This window comes from Oncorhynchus tshawytscha, linkage group LG22, assembly GCF_018296145.1.
Source record: "Oncorhynchus tshawytscha isolate Ot180627B linkage group LG22, Otsh_v2.0, whole genome shotgun sequence".
NCBI classification, from domain to species: domain Eukaryota; kingdom Metazoa; phylum Chordata; class Actinopteri; order Salmoniformes; family Salmonidae; genus Oncorhynchus; species Oncorhynchus tshawytscha.
The window spans coordinates 30,552,724-30,576,567 of NC_056450.1; the positions used below are offsets into that span (position 1 = coordinate 30,552,724).

General features: G+C 42.7%; 1 protein-coding gene across 2 annotated transcripts in view; it reads left to right on the top strand.

Moving 5' to 3' along the window:
* LOC112237026 (zinc finger protein 704) overlaps positions 1 to 23,844 on the top strand; it is a 106,107-nt gene that overhangs the window by 71,681 nt on the left and 10,582 nt on the right. For both annotated transcript variants that reach the window (XM_042304068.1, XM_042304069.1), the window contains exons 3-4: positions 9,179 to 9,273; positions 16,092 to 16,336. In XM_042304068.1, the coding sequence (XP_042160002.1) occupies positions 9,179 to 9,273; positions 16,092 to 16,336 (340 nt within the window). The remainder of the gene's footprint in view (positions 1 to 9,178; positions 9,274 to 16,091; positions 16,337 to 23,844) is intronic.

Here is a 23,844-nt window from a genome sequence, read left to right on the forward strand (position 1 = left end):
AGCAGGTGGAGTGGATTTACATCTGGTAACTGAATTACATGATTGGAATTACATCGGTACTATACAGAAATGCATAATTAAGGATATTAATATAATTATCTTCATGGTGATGTATCCTGAATAGGTACACAAAGGTAAAACTATGCAATATCCTTCTTTTGCATATCTGGGAGCTCCGCCCCCAACCAAACACGACTACATTTGGTTGGTCTGGACTAGAGGTGGACTAGAGGTTAATCGATACCGATTAATAGCCGATATGTTCTGTATGTACTTGGGTTTGTGTATATAATCTGTTTCATGTGATGAACATCCATGGGATTGAAACACTGTCACTTAGGATGGAGCCATATAAATGTACAGGTAACTGCCAAAATAAAGGAAACACCAGTACAAAGTGGCGCTGGGCCACCACAAGCCAGAATAGTTTCAATGCACCTTGGCATAGATTCTACAACTGTCTGGAACTCTATTGGAGGGATGCAACACTATTCTTCCAAAATAAATTCCATAATTTGGTGTTTTGTTGGTGGTGGTGGAAAAACGTATCAGGTGCCGCTCCAGAAAAAAAAAAAAGCTGATACCGATTAATCGGCCGATTTTTTGGGGACAATTTATTTGTAATACTGACAATTACAACAATACTGAATGAACACTTATTTTAACTTAATATAATACATCAATAAAATCAATTTAGCCTCAAGTAAATAATGAAACATGTTCAATTTGGTTTAAATAATGCAAAAACAAAATGTTGGAGAAGAAAGTAAAAGTGCAATATGTGCTATGTAAGAAAGCTAACGTTTCAGCTCCTTGCTCAGAACATTGAGAACATATGAAAGCTGGTGGTTCCTTTTAACATGAGTCTTCAATATGCCCAGGTAAGAAGTTTTAGGTTGAAGTTATTATAGGAATTATAGGACTATTTCCCTCTATACCATTTGTATTTCATTTAACCTTTGACTATTGGATGTTCTTATAGGCACTTTAGTATTGCCAGTATAACAGTATAGCTTCCGTCCCTCTCCTCCCTGGGCTCGGACCAGCAACACAACAACAACAGCCACCCTCGAAGCAGCGTTACCCATGCAGAGTAAGGGAAACAACCACTGCAAGGCTCAGAGCGAGTGACATTTGAAACGCTATTAGCGTGCGTTAACTAGCTAGCCATTTCACTTCGGTTACACCAGCCTCATCTCGGGAGTTGATAGGCTTGAAGTCATAAACAGCGCAATGCTTGACACACAACGAAGAGCTGCTGGCAAAATGCACGAAAGTGCTGTTTGAATGAATGTTTACGCACCTGCTTCTGCCTACCACGGCTCAGTCAGATACTTGTATGCTTGTATACTCAGTCAGATTATATGCAACGCAGGACACGCTAGATAATATCTAGTAATATCATCAACCATGTGTAGTTAACTAGTGATTATAATTGATTTTTTTTATAAGATAAGTTTAATGCTAGCTAGCAACTTACCTTGGCTTACTGCATTCGCGTAACAGGCAGTCTCCTTGTGGACTGCAACAAGAGAGAGGCAGGTCGTTATTGCGTTGGACTAGTTAACTGTAAGGTTGCAAGATTGGATCCCCCGAGCTGACAAGTTGAAAATCTGTCGTTCTGCCCCTGAACGAGGCAGTTAACCTAGTTAACCTAGTTCCTAGGCCGTCATTGAAAATAAGAATGTGTTCTTAACTGACTTGCCTAGTTAAATAAAGGTATAAAAAAATACATTTTATAAAATCGGCAAATCGGCGCCCAAAAATACAGATTTCCGATTCTTATGAAAACTTGAAATCGGTCGAAATACCGATTAATCGGTCGACCTCTAGTCTGGACCAGACCAAATCTGAAACAATCATAGATGCCTTTTGTTTCACAAGTTTCAACATCACAGTAGAGTACAGCACAGTAGAGCACATGACTCAATTTCAACTACTTTTCAATGTCCATGGATGTCCAGTTTCTTCTCAGTGTGTGACGATGCTTGTTCCAGTGAATGGGAAGAGGATAGGTGGTAGGTGTCATGGTAGGTGTCAGTTAGAGCTGGGAGAGGTGACATTAATTGGACAGAGAGAAGAGAGAAAGTGAGAGGGATGGATTGTCCAGACTGTTTTCACAGTCTTGCTTTGAACGCCCGACAGAAAGAGAAAAAAGCAGTTATGAACTTAGCATAACAGTAGCCTATGCCAGTGGAAGGAAGGACAGTAGCAGGTGACCCAATTGTGGTTTATGACAACTATGTTTTCCCCTTGTAGCCAATTCAATTGCAGTAATACCAACAAGTCAGTTCATCCAATTACTGCCCTGCTAGAGCTGCCCGGTCAACTGTAAGCGATGTTTTAGTGAAGTGGAAACATCTAGGAGCAACAACTGCTCAGCCAGGAAGTGGTAGACCACACAGCTCACAGAATGGGGCTACCGAGTGCTGAAGCACGTAGCGTGTAAAAATCATCTGTCCTCGGTTGCAATACTCACTACCGAGTTCCAAACTGCTTCTGGAAGCAATGTCAGCACAAGAACAGATCTTCTGGAGCTTCATGAAATGGGTTTCCATGGCCGAGCACCCGCACGCAAGCCTAAGATCACTATGCACAATGCCAAGCATCGGCTGGAGTGATGTAAAGTTTGTCGCCATTGGAGTCTGGAACAGTGGAAACGCGTTCTCTGGAGTGATGAATCACGCTTCACCGTCTGACAGACAAATCTGTCTACCTGCCCCAAGGCAGAGTGCCAAATGTACATTTTGGTGGATGAGGAATAATGGTCTGGGGCTGTTTTTCATGGTTTGGGCTAGGTCCCTTAGTTCCAGTGAAGGGAAATCTTAATGCTACAGCATACAATTACATTCTAGACTAGTCTGTGTTTCCAACATTGTGGCAACAGTTTGGGGAAGGCCCTTTCCTGTTTCAGCATGACAATGCCCCTGTGCACAAAGCTAGGTCCATACAGAAATTATTTGTGGAGATCGGTGTGGAAGAACTTGCCTGGCATGCAGAGAGCCCTGACCTCAACCCCATCAAACACCATTGGGGTGAATTTGAAAGCCGACTGCGAGCCAGGCCTAGTCGCCCAACATCAGTGCCCCAACTCACTAATGCTCTTGTGGCTGAACTGAAGCAAGTCCCTGAAGCAATATTCCAATATCTAGTGGAAGACCTTCCAGAAGAGTGGAGGCTGTTATAGCAGCAAAGGGGGGACCAACTTCTTATTAAAGCCCATGATTTTGGAATTAGATGTTTGTCGAGCAGGTGTCCACATACTTTTGGTCATGTAGTGTATGTTGTAGATTTGTGGGTTTTTGGTAACATGATTACAAGGTACAAGGCAATGTTTCTTAAACTTACAGAAGGCAAATGATTTCTCCCAAACTAAATATAAGTGTTTATTAATTGTCAGGGGTCTTTACTTCAACATTATTGTGTTTTGATGTATTTCTGATACCCTCTAAGACATTTCCTGGTAGACCCTTTTCCATCGGACCAGAAATCAAAGTCTTTACTTATTCAACATTTTTAGGATGGAAAATGGTTGAAAATGTACAGTACCAGTCAAAAGTTTGGACACACCTCCTCATTCAAGGGTTTTTCTTAATTTTGTACTATTTTCTACATTGTAGAATAATAGTGAAGACATAAACTATGAAATAATACATGGAATCATGTAGTAACCAAAAAAGTGTCAAACAAATGAAAATATATTTTATATTTGAGATTCTTCAAAGTAGCCACCCTTTGTCTTGATGACAGCTTTGCACAATCTTTGCATTCTCTCACCCAGCTTCATGAGGTAGTCAGCTAGAATGCATTTCAATTAACCGGTGTGCTTTGTTAAAAGTTATTTTGTGGAATTTCTTTCCTTCTTAATGCGTTTGAGCCAATCAGTTGTGTTGTGACATGGTAGGGGGGTATACAGAAGACAGCCCTACTAAGGAGATGATTGTGGACTTCAGGAAACAGCAGAGGGAACACCCCTATCCACATCGATGGAACAGTAGTGGAGAGGGTAGTAAGTTTTAAGTTCCTCGGCATACACATCACAGACAAACTGAATTGGTCCACTCACACAGACAGCATCGTGAAGAAGGCGCAGCAGCGCCTCTTCAACCTCAGGAGGCTGAAGAAATTCGGCTTGTCACCAAAAGCACTCACAAACTTCTACAGATGCACAATCGAGAGCATCCTGGCGGGCTGCATCACCGCCTGGTACGGCAACTGCTCCGCCCACAACCGTAAGGCTCTCCAGAGGGTAGTGAGGTCTGCACAACGCATCACCGGGGGCAAACTACCTGCCCTCCAGGACACCTACACCACCCGATGTTACAGGAAGGCCATAAAGATCATCAAGGACAACAACCACCCGAGCCACTGCCTGTTCACCCCGCTATCATCCAGAAGGCGAGGTCAGTACAGGTGCATCAAAGCTGGGACCGAGAGACTGAAAAACAGCTTCTATCTCAAGGCCATCAGACTGTTAAACAGCCACCACTAACATTGAGTGGCTGCTGCCAACACACTGACACTGACACTGACTCAACTCCAGCCACTTTAATAAAGGGAATTGATGGGAAATGATGTAAATATATCACTAGCCACTTTAAACACTGCTACCTAATATAATGTTACATACCCTACATTATTCATCTCATATGCATACGTATATACTGTACTCTATATCATCTACTGCATCCTTATGTAATACATGTATCACTAGCCACTTTAACTATGCCACTTTGTTTACATACTCATCTCATATGTATATACTGTACTCGATATCATCTACTGTATCTTGCCTATGCTGCTCTGTACCATCACTCATTCATATATCTTTATGTACATATTCTTTATCCCCTTACACTGTGTATAAGACAGTAGTTTTGAAATTGTTAGTTAGATTACTTGTTGGTTATTACTGCATTGTCGGAACTAGAAGCACAAGCATTTCGCTACACTCGCATTAACATCTGCTAACCATGTGTATGTGACAAATGAAATTTGATTTGATTTGATTTGATTTAGTAAAAGACCAAGTCCATATTATGGCACGAACAGCTCAAATAACCAAAGAGAAACGACAGTCCCATCATTACTTTAAGACATGAAGGTCAGTCAATGTGGAAAATTTCAAGAATTTCGCAAAAACCATCATAATGAAACTGGCTCTCATGAGGACCGCCACAGGAAAGGAAAACCCAGAGTTACCTCTGCTGCTGAGGATAAGTTTATTAGAGTTACCAGCCTCAGAAATCGCCAATTAACTGGACGTCAGATTGAAGCCCACATAAATGCTTTACAGAGTTCAAGTAACAAACACATCTCAACATCAACTGTTCAGAGGAGAAACAAAAAAGTGTTAAACAAATCGGAATATATTTTAGATTTGAGATTCTTCAAAGTAGCCATCCATAGTTTTGATGTCTTCACTATTCTACAGTGTAGACAATAAAAACATAAAGAAAAACCCTTGAATGAGTAGGTGTATCCAAACTGTTGACTGGTACTGTGTCTATGCCTTCGTTTAAAAAAACATAGACTCTTATCATTTCACACTCAATTTGACATGCTCCTATGAACTTCACATGTTGGTGCACATGGGTCCTTTTATATGGAAATGCCCACATACTCCCAGCAGACAGACTAAAGAGGCGGTCGGAGAATGGCAGCAAAATGTATGCTGCGTTTGTGTGTGTGTGTGTGTGTGTTCCCTAGACATGTATTCCTGATGTTTTCCCTCAATGTCAGAGGATCCACAGACACACTTGGATAGAGATAAGCAGATTAGACTCATTCCATGCATACACACACACACACACACACACACACACACACACACACACACACACACACACACACACACACACACACACACACAGTCTTGTTTTTTGAGATGTTAAACTTGGCTAACCATGAGGTCAGTCTGAGCAAGTGAAAACAGTGATGTGTAAAGTCTATGTTGCCCTCTACTCTTCTCTCTGTTATTGTTTTAGTCTGTGTGTTATAAAGACAGATTGCTTCATAGTTGATGCATTCCTTTCAGGTCTGTCTGCACCCCATCCAGCACTGTTTCTCTCTCATGTTTGGAAGTTGACCCAGCTAGAAGAGAAACGCAGGAGACATTTTGGCTGTGTGTTTACTTAGGGCAGAGGTTTTGGTGTGTGTGCGTGTGCATTTGTGAGTGTGTGTGTAGTGCAGCTTTGCCAGGGCTTAGGGCTTGGCTGAGAGCGCTCCTCAAACCAGTTTACTCTGGTTGTGTAGGGGAGCAGTCTGGAGGCGGACCTCTTAAAGCTGCAGACCAGACCGTCTGTCGTTTTGTTGTTGTTATTGTAAGCTTTGTTGTATTTCAGTGTAGTGGGTGTAGGTGTGTGGATTTTTGTGTGACAGAACGGTTTATGTTTTAGATGGGGGGAGATAGAGAGGTCAGAGAGAGAGAGAGAGAGAGAGAGAAGAGAGAGAGGTCAGAGAGAGAGAGAAGAGAGAGAGAGGAGAGAGAGAAAGAGAGGTCAGAGAGAGAGAGAAGAGAGGTCAGAGAGAGAGAGAGAAAGAGGGGGTCAGAGAGAGAGGGGGGTAGAGAGATCAGAGAGAGAGAGAGAGGTCAGAGAGAGAGAGAGGTCAGAGAGAGAGAGAGAGAGAGAGAGAGAGGTCAGAGAGAGAGAGAGAGAGATCAGAGGAGAGAGCGAGAGATCAGAGAGAGAGAGAGATCAGAGAGAGAGAGGGAGAGAGGTCAGAGAGAGAGAGAGAGAGAGAGAGAGGTCAGAGAGAGAGAGAGAGAGAGAGAGACAGAGAGAGAGATCAGAGAGAGAGAGAGAGAGAGGTCAGAGAGAGAGAGAGAGAGACAGAGAGAGAGAGAGATCAGAGAGAGAGAGATGTCAGAGAGAGAGAGATGTCAGACAGGGAGAGAGGTCAGAGAGAGAGAGAGAGAGAGAGAGAGAGAGAGAGGTGTCAGTGAGAGAGAGATCAGAGAGAGAGAGAGAGAGAGAGAGAGAGAGAGAGAGAGGAGAGAGATCAGAGAGAGAGAGAGAGTCAGAGAGAGAGAGGTCAGAGGGAGAGAGGTCAGAGAGAGAGAGAGAGAGAGAGAGAGAGGTCAGAGAGAGAGAGATCAGAGAGAGAGAGAAGAGAGAGAGAGAGAGAGAGAGAGAGAGAGAGAGAGAGAGAGAGAGAGAGAGAGAGGTCAGAGAGAGAGAGAGAGATCAGAGAGAGAGAGAGGTCAGAGAGAGAGAGATGTCAGAGAGAGAGAGAGGTCAGACAGAGAGAGAGGTCAGAGAGAGAGAGAGAGAAGAGAGAGAGAGAGAGGTCAGTGAGAGAGTGGTCAGAGAGCAGTGGTACATAGGGAGTGAGGATCTGGGTCTTTACAACACAATGAAACAGATTACTGCATGCTCTTATATGTTTTTTATTAGATTACCCTCTCTTAAAGACTATCCTGTTCAGTTAGTGTGTAGTGCGCTCCATGCCAGTGGGCCAGAGCTGACGGCTCTTTCAAGGAGTGCTGGGTACAGAGAGGTTATAACAACATTGCCAAATGTCTCTCTCTCTCTCTCTCTCTCTCTCTCTCTCTGGTCTCTCTTTCTCTCTCTCTCTCTCTCTGGTCTCTGTTTCTCTCTCTGTCTTTGGTCTCTCTTACTCTCTCTCTCTCTCTCTCTCTCTCTCAGGTCTCTCTTTCTCTCTCTCTCTCTCTCTCTCTCTCTCTGGTCTCTCTCTCTGTCTCTGGTCTCTCTTTCTCTCTTGCTCTCTCTTTCTCTCTCTCTCTGGTCTCTCTTGCTCTCTCTCTCTCTCTCTCTCACTCTCTCTCTCTCTCTCGCTGTCTCTGGTCTCTCTTTCTCTCTCTCTGGTCTCTCTTGCTCTCTCTCTCTCTCTGTCTCTTTCTCTCTCTCTCTCTGGTCTCTCTCTCTCTCTCTGTCTCTGGTCTCTTTCTCTCTCTCTCTCTCTCTCTCTCTCTCTCTCTCTCTCTCTTTCTCTCTCTCTCTGTCTATGGTCTCTCTTTCTCTCTCTCTTTTTCTCTCTCTCTGTCTCTGGTCTCTCTTTCTCTTTCTCTCTCTCTCTCTCTCTGGTTTCTCTTTCTCTCTTGCTCTCTCTTTCTCTTTTTCTCTCTCTGTCTCTGGTCTCTCTTTCTCTTTCTCTCTCTCTCTCTCTCTGGTTTCTCTTTCTCTCTTGCTCTCTCTTTCTCTTTCTCTCTCTCTCTGTCTCTGGTCTCTCTTGCTCTCTCTCTCTGGTTTCTCTTTCTCTCTTGCTCTCTCTTTCTCTTTCTCTCTCTCTCTGTCTCTGGTCTCTCTTTCTCTCTCTCTCTGGTTTCTCTTTCTCTCTTGCTCTCTCTTTCTCTTTCTCTCTCTCTCTGTCTCTGGTCTCTCTTGCTCTCTTGCTCTCTTATCCTCTTGCTCTTTCACTTCACTTCCTTTTTTAAGCAGCTGACAGCTGTAGCAGAATATATGCCTCACACATAGCCAGCTTCCCCCTATCAAACGATCAGATCATCCTTATTCTCTCAGGTAGCTAGAGAAGCTTGTCCTGTGACTCATCTCAGGCGTTTGGAATTTCCCTCTCAACCAATAGCAATGAACCATGTATAAACAAAACCGGATCTTGTAGTCATGACCAAGCCATTAGCCGGGACTCACCAGTGTCTTTAGCCTTCACCCACTGCTAGACTAATGTGACAGTGCTCTTCAAAAGGAGTGTTCTGGTTATCTGAACGTTGTCCGAACGTTATCCGAACGTCGGTCTGGTCAGCATTCCGTGCTAAAGGGGAATTTTCAGCAGTCACAGGGGAGTGGAACACAGTATTTATTATTGTACTCTAATTTTCCATTCCATGCTATAAAACAGTTTGTTGTTCTGTCTAAAGAAAGCCTGGCTGGTATATTTCAGAGTTGGGATTGGGATAGGGTTGGGCTTTTTCCTGGTTTCTAGGTTTGGCTATGGCAGACACATGATTGGTCGGTTTGACTGCGGCATACTCAGAGAATGGGTGGCCAGTCTGCAGTGCGGAAATCTAACTCTGAGGACATTATAGTGAACTATGGGCCATTTTTCTATGCTAGTATGCCTACATATATATTGTAGAATGACTGTTACAGGTGTGCTGGTTTGATACAGTTTGCAATGCAGGAAAAGCATGTTGGTTGTGGGTTTCTAGCGGTTTTATGTCCATAATGTGTAACCTGGTATCTGGTGTGTATTGCAGGAAACCCTCGGGTCATGCTGATAAGGAGGTAATGGCTGCCACCGTCCTGACATCGCTATCCACCTCCCCACTGGTCCTCACCCAGACATCCTCAGGTAAGACCCCCCACACACGCACACACACACACGCACACGCACACACACACATATCTTAGTTTTATTATCCTTGTGGGGAGCAAACAATTGATTCCTGTTCAAAATCTTATTTTTCCTAACCCTTAAACCTAACCCTAACCTTAACCCTAACTTAACCCCAAATCCCTAACCCTAAACCTAACCCTTACTGTAACTTTAATTGTAACCCTAAACCTAACCTCTAAACCTAAAAGGGCTTTTTCCTTGTTGGGACTGGTGAAATGGGCCCATGTGTCAGAATTGTCCCTCTATATAAAGGGAATATCCACTCAAAAACTATCTTTTGGTAAGTCTATCTTTTGGTAAGTCTATCTTTTGGTAAGTCCATCTTTTGGTAAGTCCACGATCTCTTCATTAGTCCACTGTTGATTTAGTCTCAAAAGCAGTCAAGTTTTCAAGATATTGGATAGCATTTTGCAGCTTGACACTTGGCTTCTTGAAAACCCAATATCTTATAAACTTGACTCCTGACAACAGCAACAGTGGACTAATGAAAAAATAAAATAAAATAGTTTCTGAGTTGATTTTCTTTTGCTGTTGTTTTTTTACCACCCCACTTTATGCTATTTTTATTAAGTTTTTATTTTTAATCAGGGAACACGGCAACTCCTGGGAGTGCCATTAGGCTGACTGCTCTTTGTTTTATAAAGAAAACGAGAGGGATAGAGGGATAAGAGAGGGGAGAGGACACTTGTTTATCGGTTTTACCAGAAATTCAATTTTTTTTTTGTCATCACCCTCTATTTATAAATGACTAAAAATGACCTCTATACTTGGGCTTGTCAACTCAGAACCAGATGACTGGGTTATACAGATTATAAAAGACCTTGCTCACACTTAATATATTAATTTCATTTAGGCATTAACAGCTGTACTGCTCGCCAGAAGGAATAAGGCTGTTTCCAGGAGACCCCAGGCCAAACCAGGAGGGCTGGCAACCCTACAAACCTACTGTACCTCTAAATCCACATCCATTTCCCCCTATTGTTCATTAGATGTTCTGATCACTCTGAGGTGAGGAGATGAGGGCTGGTACAGTGCCTTGCGAAAGTATTCGGCCCCCTTGAACTTTGCGACCTTTTGCCACATTTCAGGCTTCAAACATAAAGATATAAAACTGTATTTTTTTCTGAAGAATCAACAACAAGTGGGACACAATCATGAAGTGGAACAACATTTATTGGATATTTCAAACTTTTTTAACAAATCAAAAACTGAAAAATTGGGCGTGCAAAATTATTCAGCCCCCTTAAGTTAGTACTTTGTAGCGCCACCTTTTGCTGTGATTACAGCTGTAAGTCACTTGGGGTATGTCTCTATCAGTTTTGCACATCGAGAGACTGACATTTTTCCCATTCCTCCTTGCAAAACAGCTCGAGCTCAGTGAGGTTGGATGGAGAGCATTTGTGAACAGCAGTTTTCATTTCTTTCCACAGATTCTCGATTGGATTCAGGTCTGGACTTTGACTTGGCCATTCTAACACCTGGATATGTTTATTTTTGAACCATTCCATTGTAGATTTTGCTTTATGTTTTGGATCATTGTCTTGTTGGAAGACAAATCTCTGTCCCAGTCTCAGGTCTTTTGCAGACTCCATCAGGTTTTCTTCCAGAATGGTCCTGTATTTGGCTCCATCCATCTTCCCATCAATTTTAACCATCTTCCCTGTCCCTGCTGAAGAAAAGCAGGCCCAAACCATGATGCTGCCACCACCATGTTTGACAGTGGGTATGGTGTGTTCAGGGTGATGAGCTGTGTTATTTTTACGCCAAACATAACGTTTTGCATTGTTGCCAAAAAGTTCAATTTTGGTTTCATCTGACCAGAGCACCTTCTTCCACATGTTTGGTGTGTCTCCCAGGTGGCTTGTGGCAAACTTTAAACAACACTTTTTATGGATATCTTTAAGAAATGGCTTTCTTCTTGCCACTCTTCCATAAAGGCCAGATTTGTGCAATATACGACTGATTGTTGTCCTATGGACAGAGTCTCCCACCTCAGCTGTAGATCTCTGCAGTTCATCCAGAGTGATCATGGGCCTCTCGGCTGCATCTCTGATCAGTCTTCTCCTTGTATGAGCTGAAAGTTTAGAGGGACAGCCAGGTCTTGGTAGATTTGCAGTGGTCTGATACTCCTTCCATTTCAATATGATCACTTATTGCTCCTTGGGATGTTTAAAGTTTGGGAAATCTTTTTGTATCCAAATCCGGCTTTAAACTTCTTCACAACAGTATCTCGGACCTGCCTGGTGTGTTCGTTGTTCTTCATGATGCTCTCTGCGCTTTTAACGGACCTCTGAGACTATCACAGTGCAGGTGCATTTATACGGAGACTTGATTACACACAGGTGGATTGTATTTATCATCATTAGTCATTTAGGTCAACATTGGATCATTCAGAGATCCTCACTGAACTTCTGGAGAGAGTTTGCTGCACTGAAAGTAAAGGGGCTGATTAATTTTGCACGCCCAATTTTTCAGTTTTTGATTTGTTAAATTTTTTTGAAATATCCAATAAATGTCGTTCCACTTCATGATTGTGTCCCACTTGTTGTTGATTCTTCACAAAAAAATACAGTTTTATATCTTTATGTTTGAAGCCTGAAATGTGGCAAAAGGTCGCAAAGTTCAAGGGGGCCGAATACTTTCGCAAGGCACTGTACCTAGCCACTGTGTTGAAACACACATTAGGGTCACGTGTAGCTGGGTCAGTGTGCCTTTGGAAAACGACTCCCTATGTAAGCCTGGCCGGGATCCATTGTGGTTAAAACCTATCCATTAACATTTTGGGGATTTTCTTCCCCCCTTCCCTAAATCTACAGTATACTGTAAATATACTGTATTTAACCACTCTTGTCCCCATCTCCACAGTTTAGTTGTGTTATATATTCAAGTGGGTTAATCCACAACATACAGTGAATTCAGAAAGTATTCAAACCCTTTGACTTTTTCAACATTTTGTTACGTTACAGCTTTATTCAAATTTTTTAAACATTTTTAACATTTCATTAATCTACACACAATACCCCATAATGACAAAGCGAAAGCAGGTTTTTGGAATTTTTTGCAAATGTAAAACATAAATATAACAAATTAAAAACAGAAATACCTTATTTAGATACAGTACCAGTCAAAAGTCTGGACACACCTACTCATTCAAGGGTTTTTCTTTATTTTTACTATTTTCTACATTGTAGAATAATAGGAAAGACTTCAAAACTATGAATAACACATATGGAATCATGTAGTAACCAAAAAAGTATTAAACAAAACTACATTTATTTTAGATTTTAGATTCTTCAAAGTAGCCACCCATTGCCTTGATGACAGCTTTGCACACTCTTGGCATTCTCTCAACCAGCTTCATGAGGAATGATTTTCCAACAGTCTTGAAGGAGTTCCCACATATGCTGAGCACCTGTTGGCTTCTTTTCTTTCACTCTGCGGTCCAACTCATCCCAAACCATCTCAATTGGTGATTGTGGAGGCCAGGTCATCTGATGCAGCACTCTATCCCTCTCCTTGGTCAAATAGCCCTTACACAGCCTGGAGGTGTGTTTTAGGTCGTTGTCCTGTTGAAAAACAAATGATAGTCCCACTAAGTGCTAGGGTTGCACATTTTGGGGAATATTCAGAGGTGGAAACTTTCAGTGGGAATTAATGGGGATATTTCCATGTACAGATAAATAGATAAGCAGTTAAACAACTCCTTTGTAAGATACATGTTTTAAAATGAAACATGTATGGAAGCAGGTGAATTAACACTCCTTAGTTAGCAGGCTCAAGCAAGCTAAAACACACATGGTAGCAAAAACTAACTAGCAGAAATTGTTACGATCTACTAGTTAACAAAAAAATCATGTATGTCACTTAAAATATATTCACCCCACCCAGTATTATAATAAAAACTTACCTGAAAGTATGTATTCCTTGGCTCGGATAGTGTAGTAGTGTGGGCTCAATAGCATCTCATTAGTGTGCAAGATCTTGAGAATCAGCTGTGCATGTGATGGAATAGTGCACTGTACATGTGATGGAAGAATGCACTATGCATGCAGAGGGTTGCAATTCCATTGAATTAGGGATAGTTTAACCAAAATATGCCACAAGACCTAGAATTGCCTTATGTGTATCCCACAAAAAAATTCACTGTTATAAGCTATATTTTTTTATGGATTTAAGCAAAATTCCCCAAATTCCAGGGCTTAACTTTCCACAGAAAATTTCCAGAAATTTCCTGGAACGTTTCCGACCCTTTGCAACTCTACTAAGCGCAAACCAGATGGGATGGCGTATTGCTGCAAAATGCTCCGGTAGCCATACTGGTTAAGTGTGCCTTGAATTCTAAATAAATCCCAGAGGATGTCACCAGCAAAGCACCCCCACACCATCACACCTCCTCCTCCATGCTTCACAGTGGGAACCACACATGCGGAGATCATCCGTTCACCTACTCTGCATCTCACATAGACACAGACGTTGGAACCAAAAATCTCAAATGTGGACTCATCCTTCAGTAGTGGTTTCTTTGCAGCAATTTGACCACGAATGCCTGATTCATGCAGTCTCCTCTGAACAGTTGATGTTGAGAAGTGTCTGTTACTTCAACTCTGTGAAACATTTATTTGGGCTGCAATCTGAGGTGCTGTTAACTCTAATGAACTTATCCTCTGAAGCAGAGGTAACTCTGGGTCTTCTTTTCCTTGTGTCGTTCCTCAAGAGAGCTAATTTCACCACAGCGCTTGATGTTTTTTTCCGCGGTGACTGACCTTCATGTCTTAAAGTAATGATGGACTGTTGTTTTTCTTTGCTTATTTGAGCTGTTCTTGCCATAATCTTGCGTATACCACACCTACCTTGTCACACACAACTGATTGGCTCAAATGCATTAAGAAGGAAAGAAATCCACAAATGTACTTTAATGCATTCCAGGTGACTGCCTCATGAAGCTGTTTGAGAGAATGCCAAGAGTGTGCAAAGCTGTCATCAAGGCAAAGGGTGGCTACTTTGAAGAATCTCAAATATAAAATACATTTAGATTTTTTTAACATGTTTTTGGTTACTACATGGTTCCATGTATTATTTCATAGTGGTGATGTCTTCACTATTATTTTACAATGTAGAAAATAGTAAAAATAAAGAAAAACCCTTGAATGAGAAGGTGTTTCCAAACTTTTGACTGGTACTGTAAGTATTCAGACCCTTTGCTATGAGACTTGAAATTGAGATCAGGTGCATCCTGTTTCCATTGATCACCCTTGAGATGTTTCTACAACTTGATTGGAGTCCACCTGTGGTAAATTAAATTGATTGGACATGATTTGGAAAGGCAAACACCTGTCTATACAAGGTCCACAGTTGACAGTGCATGTCAGAGATAAAAACCAAGCCATGAGGTCAAAGGAAATGTCCATAGAGCTCCGAGACGGGATTGTGTCGAGGCACAGATCTGGGGAAGGGTACCAAACAATTTCTGCAGCATTGAAGGTCCCCAAGAACACAGTGGCCTCCATCATTCTTAAATGCAAGAAGTTTGGAACCACCAACACTCTTCCTAGAGCTGGCCGCCCAGCCAAATTGAGCAATCGGGGGAGAAGGGCCTTGGTCAGGGAGGTGACCAAGAACCCGATGCTCCAGAGTTCCTCTGTGGAGATGGGAGAACCTTCTAGAATAACATCTCTACAGCACTCCACCAATCAGGCCTTTATGGTGGAGTGGCCAGACGGTTGCCACTCCTCAGTAAAAGGCAGCCCACTTGGAGTTTGCCAAAAGGCACCTACAGGACTCTCAGACCAAGATTGTCTGGTATGATGAAACCAAGATTGAAGTATTTTGCCTGAATACCAAGTGTCACGTCTGGAGGAAACCTGGCACCTTCCCTACGGTGAAGCATGGTGGTGGCAGCATCATGCTGTTGGGATGTTTTTCAGCGGCAGGGACTGGGAGACTTGTCGGGTTTGAGGGAAAGATGAACAGAGCAAAGTACAGAGAACGTTGATGAAAATCTGCACCAGAGCGCTCAGGACGTTTGACTGGGGTACTTCAACAAAGTACTGAGTAAAGGGTCTGAATTCTTGTGTAAATGTGATATTACAGTTTTTATTTGTAATACATTTGAAAAATGTCAAAAAACTGTTTTTGCTTTGTCATTATGGGGCATTGTTTGTAGATTGATGAGGGGGGGGAAACAATTTAATACATTTTTGAGTAAGGTTGTGGAATGTGGAAAAGGTGAAGGGGTCTGAATACTTTCCGAATGCACTGTATTAGGTGCTGGGAGGGTATACAGTGCTGTATGTGGGGAGAAAGGGCAAAGCTGTATTACATTTTCATGATACATCAGAAATGTCATCAAACTCTATTCATACAGTACATGATTCAGCTGTACCTGTTTTCCCTCCAATATCTTATTTTCTTTCCCCTGGTTTCATTGTTGTGCTGTTGTGCTTAACTCTCAATGTCTTTGAGGGATAAGATGTTAATCTTCCCTAAGACAACACTCCTATGACTCTATTCTCTGTAGGATCCTTCTCATCTACACTGGCCCCCATGGACCAGTCAGTCATTGATTCATATGAGTTAATAAAATCCCCAACACACACCTCATCCTGCTAGGAGGCTCTACCTATTATTTGTCATTATGTTACACCACAAGGCAATGCAAAACACATTTTGTGACAAGGTTTTTAGAGTAATAAGTGAATTAAAGCTAAATTCTCAGATTGGCTTCCTCCTTGGCTATGATAGCATGGTAATGACCGGCCCTTCGCTGTCTCCAGCTGCAGTTCCGGAGTCGGCTAGCAGGGGGTGGAAGGAGGCGCTGTCGACCAGCTACAGCAGCTCCACCAGTGGCAACTGGAGCTGGGACACCAGCGACCAATCAGTGCCCTCCACACCATCCCCACCCCTCTCCAACGATGCCAGCAAGAGCTTCCTGCTCCCGTCCCAGGGTGATGACGTCATCGAGGACGTCACAGAGAGCACTCACTTTCCGTTTGTGGACCCCATACCCCGGAAGCGAAAGGTACAACTCGGGGTCAGGGGTCGGGGGTCGGGGGGTTGTAATGAGGCTTCGTCTCAATGCTTCTGAATATTTTTCCATACTCATCTCCTGATCTCCAATGAGTTCATAGATCACAGTGATTTGATTTATTCCGTCCAGTTACTTGGTTCTTGGGACTCTCCAGATGAGAATAATATTTGTAGCCACAGCCAAACCTAAGCTGCGACCCAGTAGAAATTGGCCATTGGCCAACAGTTGCTCCCATAGATTTAGGAACCCTTGCCCTGGTGTGTAGTATTCCTAACTCAGAGTAGTGTCTGGGGCCTCTGAAACCAACGTTAGAATCCTGTGACACAAGCCCTGAGATAAGGCCTGTCAATCTTAACGCCTCTGAGTGTGATGGAGTGTGTTCTCACTCTCTCTTTCCCTCTCGCTCTCCATTTTCTTCCCTTGTCTTTTCATGCGGTGGAAACAGTCCATGACGTAAATGTGGTTTCAGTATCAAGAAGAGCCATTAGCACCTTCACCCACCTCCGAGAGGAAGAGGGGAGTTAGAAGGTGGAAAGGGGAGGAGGTGTGTAAAAAGAGAGTTTAGAAAGGAAGGAGTGGGTGTAAAAAGAGAGTGTAGAAAGGAAGGAGTGGGTGTAAAAAGATAGTTTAGAAAGGAAGGATTGGGTGTAAAAAGATAGTTTAGAAAGGAAGGAGTGGGTGTAAAAAGAGAGTGTAGAAAGGAAGGAGTGGGTGTAAAAAGAGAGTTTAGAAAGGAAGGAGTGGGTGTAAAAAGATAGTTTAGAAAGGAAGGAGTGGGTGTAAAAAGATAGTTTAGAAAGGAAGGAGTGGGTGTAAAAAGAGAGTGTAGAAAGGAAGGAGTGGGTGTAAAAAGAGAGTGTAGAAAGGAAGGAGTGGGTGTAAAAAGAGAGTGTAGAAAGGAAGGAGTGGGTGTAAAAAGAGAGTTTAGAAAGGAAGGAGTGGGTGTAAAAAGAGAGTTTAGAAAGGAAGGAGTGGGTGTAAAAAGATAGTTTAGAAAGGAAGGAGTGGGTGTAAAAGAGAGTTTAGAAAGGAAGGAGTGGGTGTAAAAAGAGAGTTTAGAAAGGAAGGAGTGGGTGTAAAAAGAGAGTTTAGAAAGGAAGGAGTGGATGTAAAAATAGAGTTTAGAAAGGAAGGAGTGGGTGTAAAAAGAGATTTGGGATGGGGGAAGAGAGAAGGGGGGAATAAGAAGAGTTTTGGAAAGAAGGAGGGAGGTAGGAAAGGACTAAAAGGAGAGAATATGAGGCTTCAGCTGTAGGTAGCTGAGAGAGGGAGAAGAATCTCTACTCCACTGTGACAGATATAGGAGTGGAAACTGGAGGGGCTCATATATAGGAGTGGAGACTGGAGGGGCTCATATATAGGAGTGGAGACTGGAGGGGCTCATATAGGTGTGGAGACTGGATGGGGCTCATATATTGGAGGGGCTCATATAGATGTGGAGACTGGATGGGGCTCATAGATTGGAGGGGCTCATATAGGTGTGGAGACTGGATGGGGCTCATAGATTGGAGGGGCTCATATAGGTGTGGAGACTGGATGGGGCTCATAGATTGGAGGGGCTCATATAGGTGTGGGGATTGGAGGAGCTCATATATAGGTGTGGAGATTGAGGGGGCTCAGAGATAGGAGTGGAGACTGGAGGGGCTCATATATAGGTGTGGAGACTGGAGGGGCTCATATATAGGTGTGGAGACTGGAGGGGCTCATATATAGAGTGGAGATTGGAGGGGCTCATATATAGGAGTGGAGACTGGAGGGGCTCATATATAGGAGTGGAGACTGGAGGGGCTCATATATAGGAGTGGAGACTGGAGGGGCTCATATATAGGAGTGGAGACTGGAGGGGCTCATATATAAGAGTGGAGACTGGAGGGGCTCATATATAGGAGTAGAGAATGGAGGGGCTCAGATACAGATATAGGAGTGGAGACCGGAGGGGTTCAGCAAGTCTCAAGTTATTGCTTGCCTGAGGTAGAGTTCTTCATGATAAGCTGTAGACCACACTATCTACCAAGAGAGTTTCCATCTATATTTTTCACAGGCGTTTTTATTTACCACCAGAAACCAACGCTGGCACTATGACCGCATTCAACGAGCTATATAAGGCCATAAGCAAACAAGAAAATGCTCATCCAGAAGCGGCCATACTAGTGGCCGGGGACTTTAATGCAGGGAAACTTAAATCCTTTTTACCTCATTTTTACCAGCATGTCACATGTGCAACCAGATGAAAAAAAAACTCTAGACCACCTTTACTCCACACACAGAGACGCATAAAAAGCTCTCCCTCGTCCTCCATTTGCAAATCTGACCATAATTATATTCTCCTGAATCCTGCTCATAAGTAAAAACTAAAGCAGGAAGTACCAGTGACTCGCTCAATACGGAAGTTATCAGATGATGTGGATGCTACGCTACAGTACTGTTTTACTAGCACAGACAGGAATATGTTCCGTGATTCATCCAATGGCATTGAGGATTATACCACCTTCATCAATAAGTGCATCGGTCCCTATACATATCCCAACCAGAAGCCATGAATGACAGAAAACATACGCACCAAGCTAAAAGCTATAGCTGCCGCTTACAAGGAGCTGGACGCTTATAAGAAACCATCAAACAGGCAAAGTTTCAATACAGGACTAAGATGCTGCCAAAGCAACAGCAATTGTTTACGGACAGATTATTTCACTTATAATTCACTTGCACAAAATAGAATAGGTTGACTTTTGTACTATGGGGGATAGTATATTGACATAGGCTAGTGCTTTTTCTGTTTGTTAGGCCTACTCATCTTGTTGGCTGATGAAAAGTAAATATGGACAGTTCTTCCAATATCTTCAATATGTAGCTCGGAAATGGATAAAGACACGCGCAGTTGTGTCCCCGATGTGTCTGTCTTCACTTGTAGCCTGTCAGAAAGATCCGATCATGTGACGGAGAGCCATGTGACTGAGAGGTGCTTTGGATTGCGTAGCACACTCAGGGCCAAGGGCACAACGCAGCACTCCAGGCTGCATGGATTTTTTTTAGGGTGCATTACGGCCACAAAGGGGACACCACCATACAATTCGAGGCATTATCAAGTGCTTGTCAAATTGTGAATGAGTGACTGATGTAGTGTGTACTGTCTGCTCAAAAAAAACTAAGCAGAGCTCATGCCTTTCAAGTGACTTTTCAAATCATCATTAGTCTCGTCATGCAGCCTTACAATGTATTAAAAATCTAAACATATAGCCCAACATTTGTAGAACAACTAAAGTTACATTAATAACTCTAAATTAAGTGTTTAGGAGTACCTATGTCTTTGTTAACCGCTCAACACAGAACAGCTGAATGTGCAACACTCCCTCAAATCATTTGGAGAAAATATTTATAATTTTTTTCAGCTTTGTTCAATAGTATTTTTCATATTATAAAATACTATAAAATATTGCCACGGAATTATAAGTAAATCTTGGCTGTGGGAATTATAAGCAAATCTTGTCTGCTAAATGAACTAGTATAGCCCACAGCCATTTGGCATAGCCACTTCCGGACCTAACGTAGCCACATCAGGACCTAACATAGCCACTTCCGGACAAAACATAGCCACATCAGGACCTAACATAGCCACATCAGGACCTAACATAGCCACAGCCACATCAGGACCTAACTTAGCCACATCAGGACCTAACATAGCCACATCAAGACCTAACATAGCCACATTAGGACCTAACATAGCCACATCAAGACCTAACATAGCCACATCAAGACCTAACATAGCCACATCAAGACCTAACATAGCCACATCAAGACCTAACATAGCCACATCAAGACCTAACATAGCCACATCAAGACCTAACATAGCCACATCAGGACCTAACATAGCCACATCAAGACCTAACATAGCCACATCAAGACCTAACATAGCCACATCAAGACCTAACATAGCCACATCAGGACCTAACATAGCCACATCAAGACCTAACATAGCCACATCAAGACCTAACATAGCCACATCAGGACCTAACATAGCCACATCAAGACCTAACATAGCCACATCAAGACCTAACATAGCCACATCAGGACCTAACATAGCCACATCTGGACCTAACATAGCCACATCCGGACCTAACATAGCCACATCCGGACCTAACATAGCCACATCCGGACCTAACATAGCCACATCCGGACCTAACATAGCCACATCCGGACCTAACATAGCCACATCTGGACCTAACATAGCCACATCCGGACCTAACATAGCCACATCAAGACCTAACATAGCCACATCCGGACCTAACATAGCCACATCAAGACCTAACATAGCCACATCAGGACCTAACATAGCCACATCAGGACCTAACATAGCCACATCAGGACCTAACATAGCCACAGCCACATCAGGACCTAACTTAGCCACATCAGGACCTAACATAGCCACATCAAGACCTAACATAGCCACATTAGGACCTAACATAGCCACATCAAGACCTAACATAGCCACATCAAGACCTAACATAGCCACATCAAGACCTAACATAGCCACATCAAGACCTAACATAGCCACATCAAGACCTAACATAGCCACATCAAGACCTAACATAGCCACATCAGGACCTAACATAGCCACATCAAGACCTAACATAGCCACATCAAGACCTAACATAGCCACATCAAGACCTAACATAGCCACATCAGGACCTAACATAGCCACATCAAGACCTAACATAGCCACATCAAGACCTAACATAGCCACATCAGGACCTAACATAGCCACATCTGGACCTAACATAGCCACATCCGGACCTAACATAGCCACATCCGGACCTAACATAGCCACATCCGGACCTAACATAGCCACATCCGGACCTAACATAGCCACATCCGGACCTAACATAGCCACATCCGGACCTAACATAGCCACATCTGGACCTAACATAGCCACATCAAGACCTAACATAGCCACATCAGGACCTAACATAGCCACATCAGGACCTAACATAGCCACATCAGGACCTAACATAGCCACAATCTGGACCTAACATAGCCACATCCGGACCTAATATAGCCACATCGGGACCTAACATAGCCACATTCGGACCTAACATAGCCACATCCGGACCTAACATAGCCACATCCGGACCTAACATAGCCACATCCGGACCTAACATAGCCACATCCGGACCGAACATAAGTATGCTATTCTTTTCTTCAGAAATAGACTACATTTTCTTCATACCTTACTTCTTTAGACTAAAATAAATAATGGATTTATTATGAAGGTGTAGGCTATATTACATGGATTTATTATACTTTTTAAAATGGCTTTTAAAATGTGTGGAAACCAGGAGATGCCAAATGTGTTCATGTTAATTAACTGTCAATTACCGTGAGACCAACAGTTATTTGCTTGACAATTACCGGCTGATGAAATTTCATGGCACCACAGCCCAAGTTACAGGACCAAAGGATTGTGCTCATTTGTCAAGTCATCCGTTAAATTTAACGTCTTATTTTAATGTTATTTATTATTATTTTATTTATTCTTCAGCCTCGCTTGTAAAGATGTGACAGAACATTTCACAGTGCTAGACAAACTGTAAAAATTCCATCAACTGTACACAAGGACTTGGGAGGCCATCTCAATGAGACTTGCACTGACATGCATGTGTGGTTGTTAATGAATAGCTGGTTGTAGATAAAATCATTACAGTTTGGATGCCTTGTGTATAAACCTGCCCTGGGTAAACCTAACAGGCAGTTTACTGTGGTGGTTCAGTGTAGTTGGCCATGACAAGCTGCCTAGCTAAGTCCTGACTGGCAGACAACAGCCTCGGTCGTCCCGTAGCTGCAGGCCATCTCACTGTGTGGAGTTGTGTACTACAGATGTAGGGTCTTCATTTGAGCCAGTTTGCTACAGCAGGAAAATAATCCTGCAGCAACAGGAAATGTGAATTATTACATGGATTATAATTAATGGACATTTTTATAGGGGTTGATATATTTTTTGTAAGGGAAAATCAAGTCTGACATTTCAAAGTGGAAATTGACAACTTCAGAAGCCTTTTTAGACCTCAAATAAACTACAAGCTTAACATTTCCTGGAAAGTTCTCCTGCAACAGGGTGATCAAATGTAGATCCTACATGTATCTGACTATGTAGAGGAGTCATGTACTATAAAAGGCTTAGGGAATGTGTTAATCACTACAGTGTTGCTGTAACAGTGTTACAACGAAAGGAACACACTTTTGGCATTAAGGGATATGTCAATGTTTGTTGAGACGCTGCAGATTTTCCGTTATGAAACACTGAAAATGATTCCTGTTTCCCAGTGCCATTAGAGGTGTTGTGTGTTATGCATTGTGTGGATTGTATAAGAATATAGACTGTATAAAGCGTTAATTTGATCAGCTGCCGATAAGCCTGTTCTATAGTTTGTCTTTTAGTTTCTCTCTCTCCCACCCCTCTCTCTCTCTCTCTCTCCCTCTCTCTCTCTCTCTCTCTCTCTCTCTCTCTCTCTCTCTCTCTCTCTCACTCACTCACTCACTCACTCACTCACTCACTCACTCACTCACTCACTCACTCACGCTCTGTCTCTCCCTTTCTGGAAGCTGTTAAAAGGTGGAGAGCCTACGCCCACTGCCTGTCATTACTACTGATGCAGGTCCCAACACATTTCTCCCTCCCCTGCCAACATCAGAGATCTGCACGCTGCCTGGGAAAATAAGAGTCTGAAAAGCACAGCTCTGTCTATGTCCTTAGTCTGCATGTGAGGAAAGAAAGGATTGATATAGGTTTAAAATACTTATTTTGAGGTTTGACTTTTTCCGATTTGAAGATGTTAACAGCTTCCTAAATACTTGCTTTTATTGTTGAGAGGTTGAACGCTTGTATGTGTGTCTGTCAGTCAAAGCCCAAAGTAGAGATCATGACCACATTCAATCAGGGTCACTGTCCATGGGCACTGCCCCCCCCCCAAAAAATAAATAAATAAATAAATAAATACATATATTGGGGGATTATGACATTATGCTTCTTTAGAGAGAGATCTATAGAGAGAGAGTGAGACAAAAAGAGTGACAGGGATGTAGAATTTCGCCTCTGTCTTTGTCTTGCTACCCTGTTCTTTGATTTATATCTTCACAGGCCTGCTTATCTTATAGTCTGTGTACTGGTCCAATGGTATTTTTCTGCTTGTCTAATAGTCTGTGTACTGGTCCAATGGTCTTTTTCTGCTTGTCTAATAGTCTGTGTACTGGTCCAATGGTCTTTTTCCTTTTCATTTGTTTTTGTTACCTCACTCTCTGTGTATCCTTCCAGTGTGTGAGTGGATCACAGCTTCTGCTAGGGCATCTTAACCTTTTTGTCACAGGTGGTAGTGCACTCTCCCCGTAACCACAGGGTTGTTGATTCAAGCCCCAATCTTGTTTTTCCCCCTCAATCACTACCAGACCTGGGTTCAAATGCATGTGTATTTGAGTATTTGTTATTTAAAGAAAGAAGACAAGTAGGC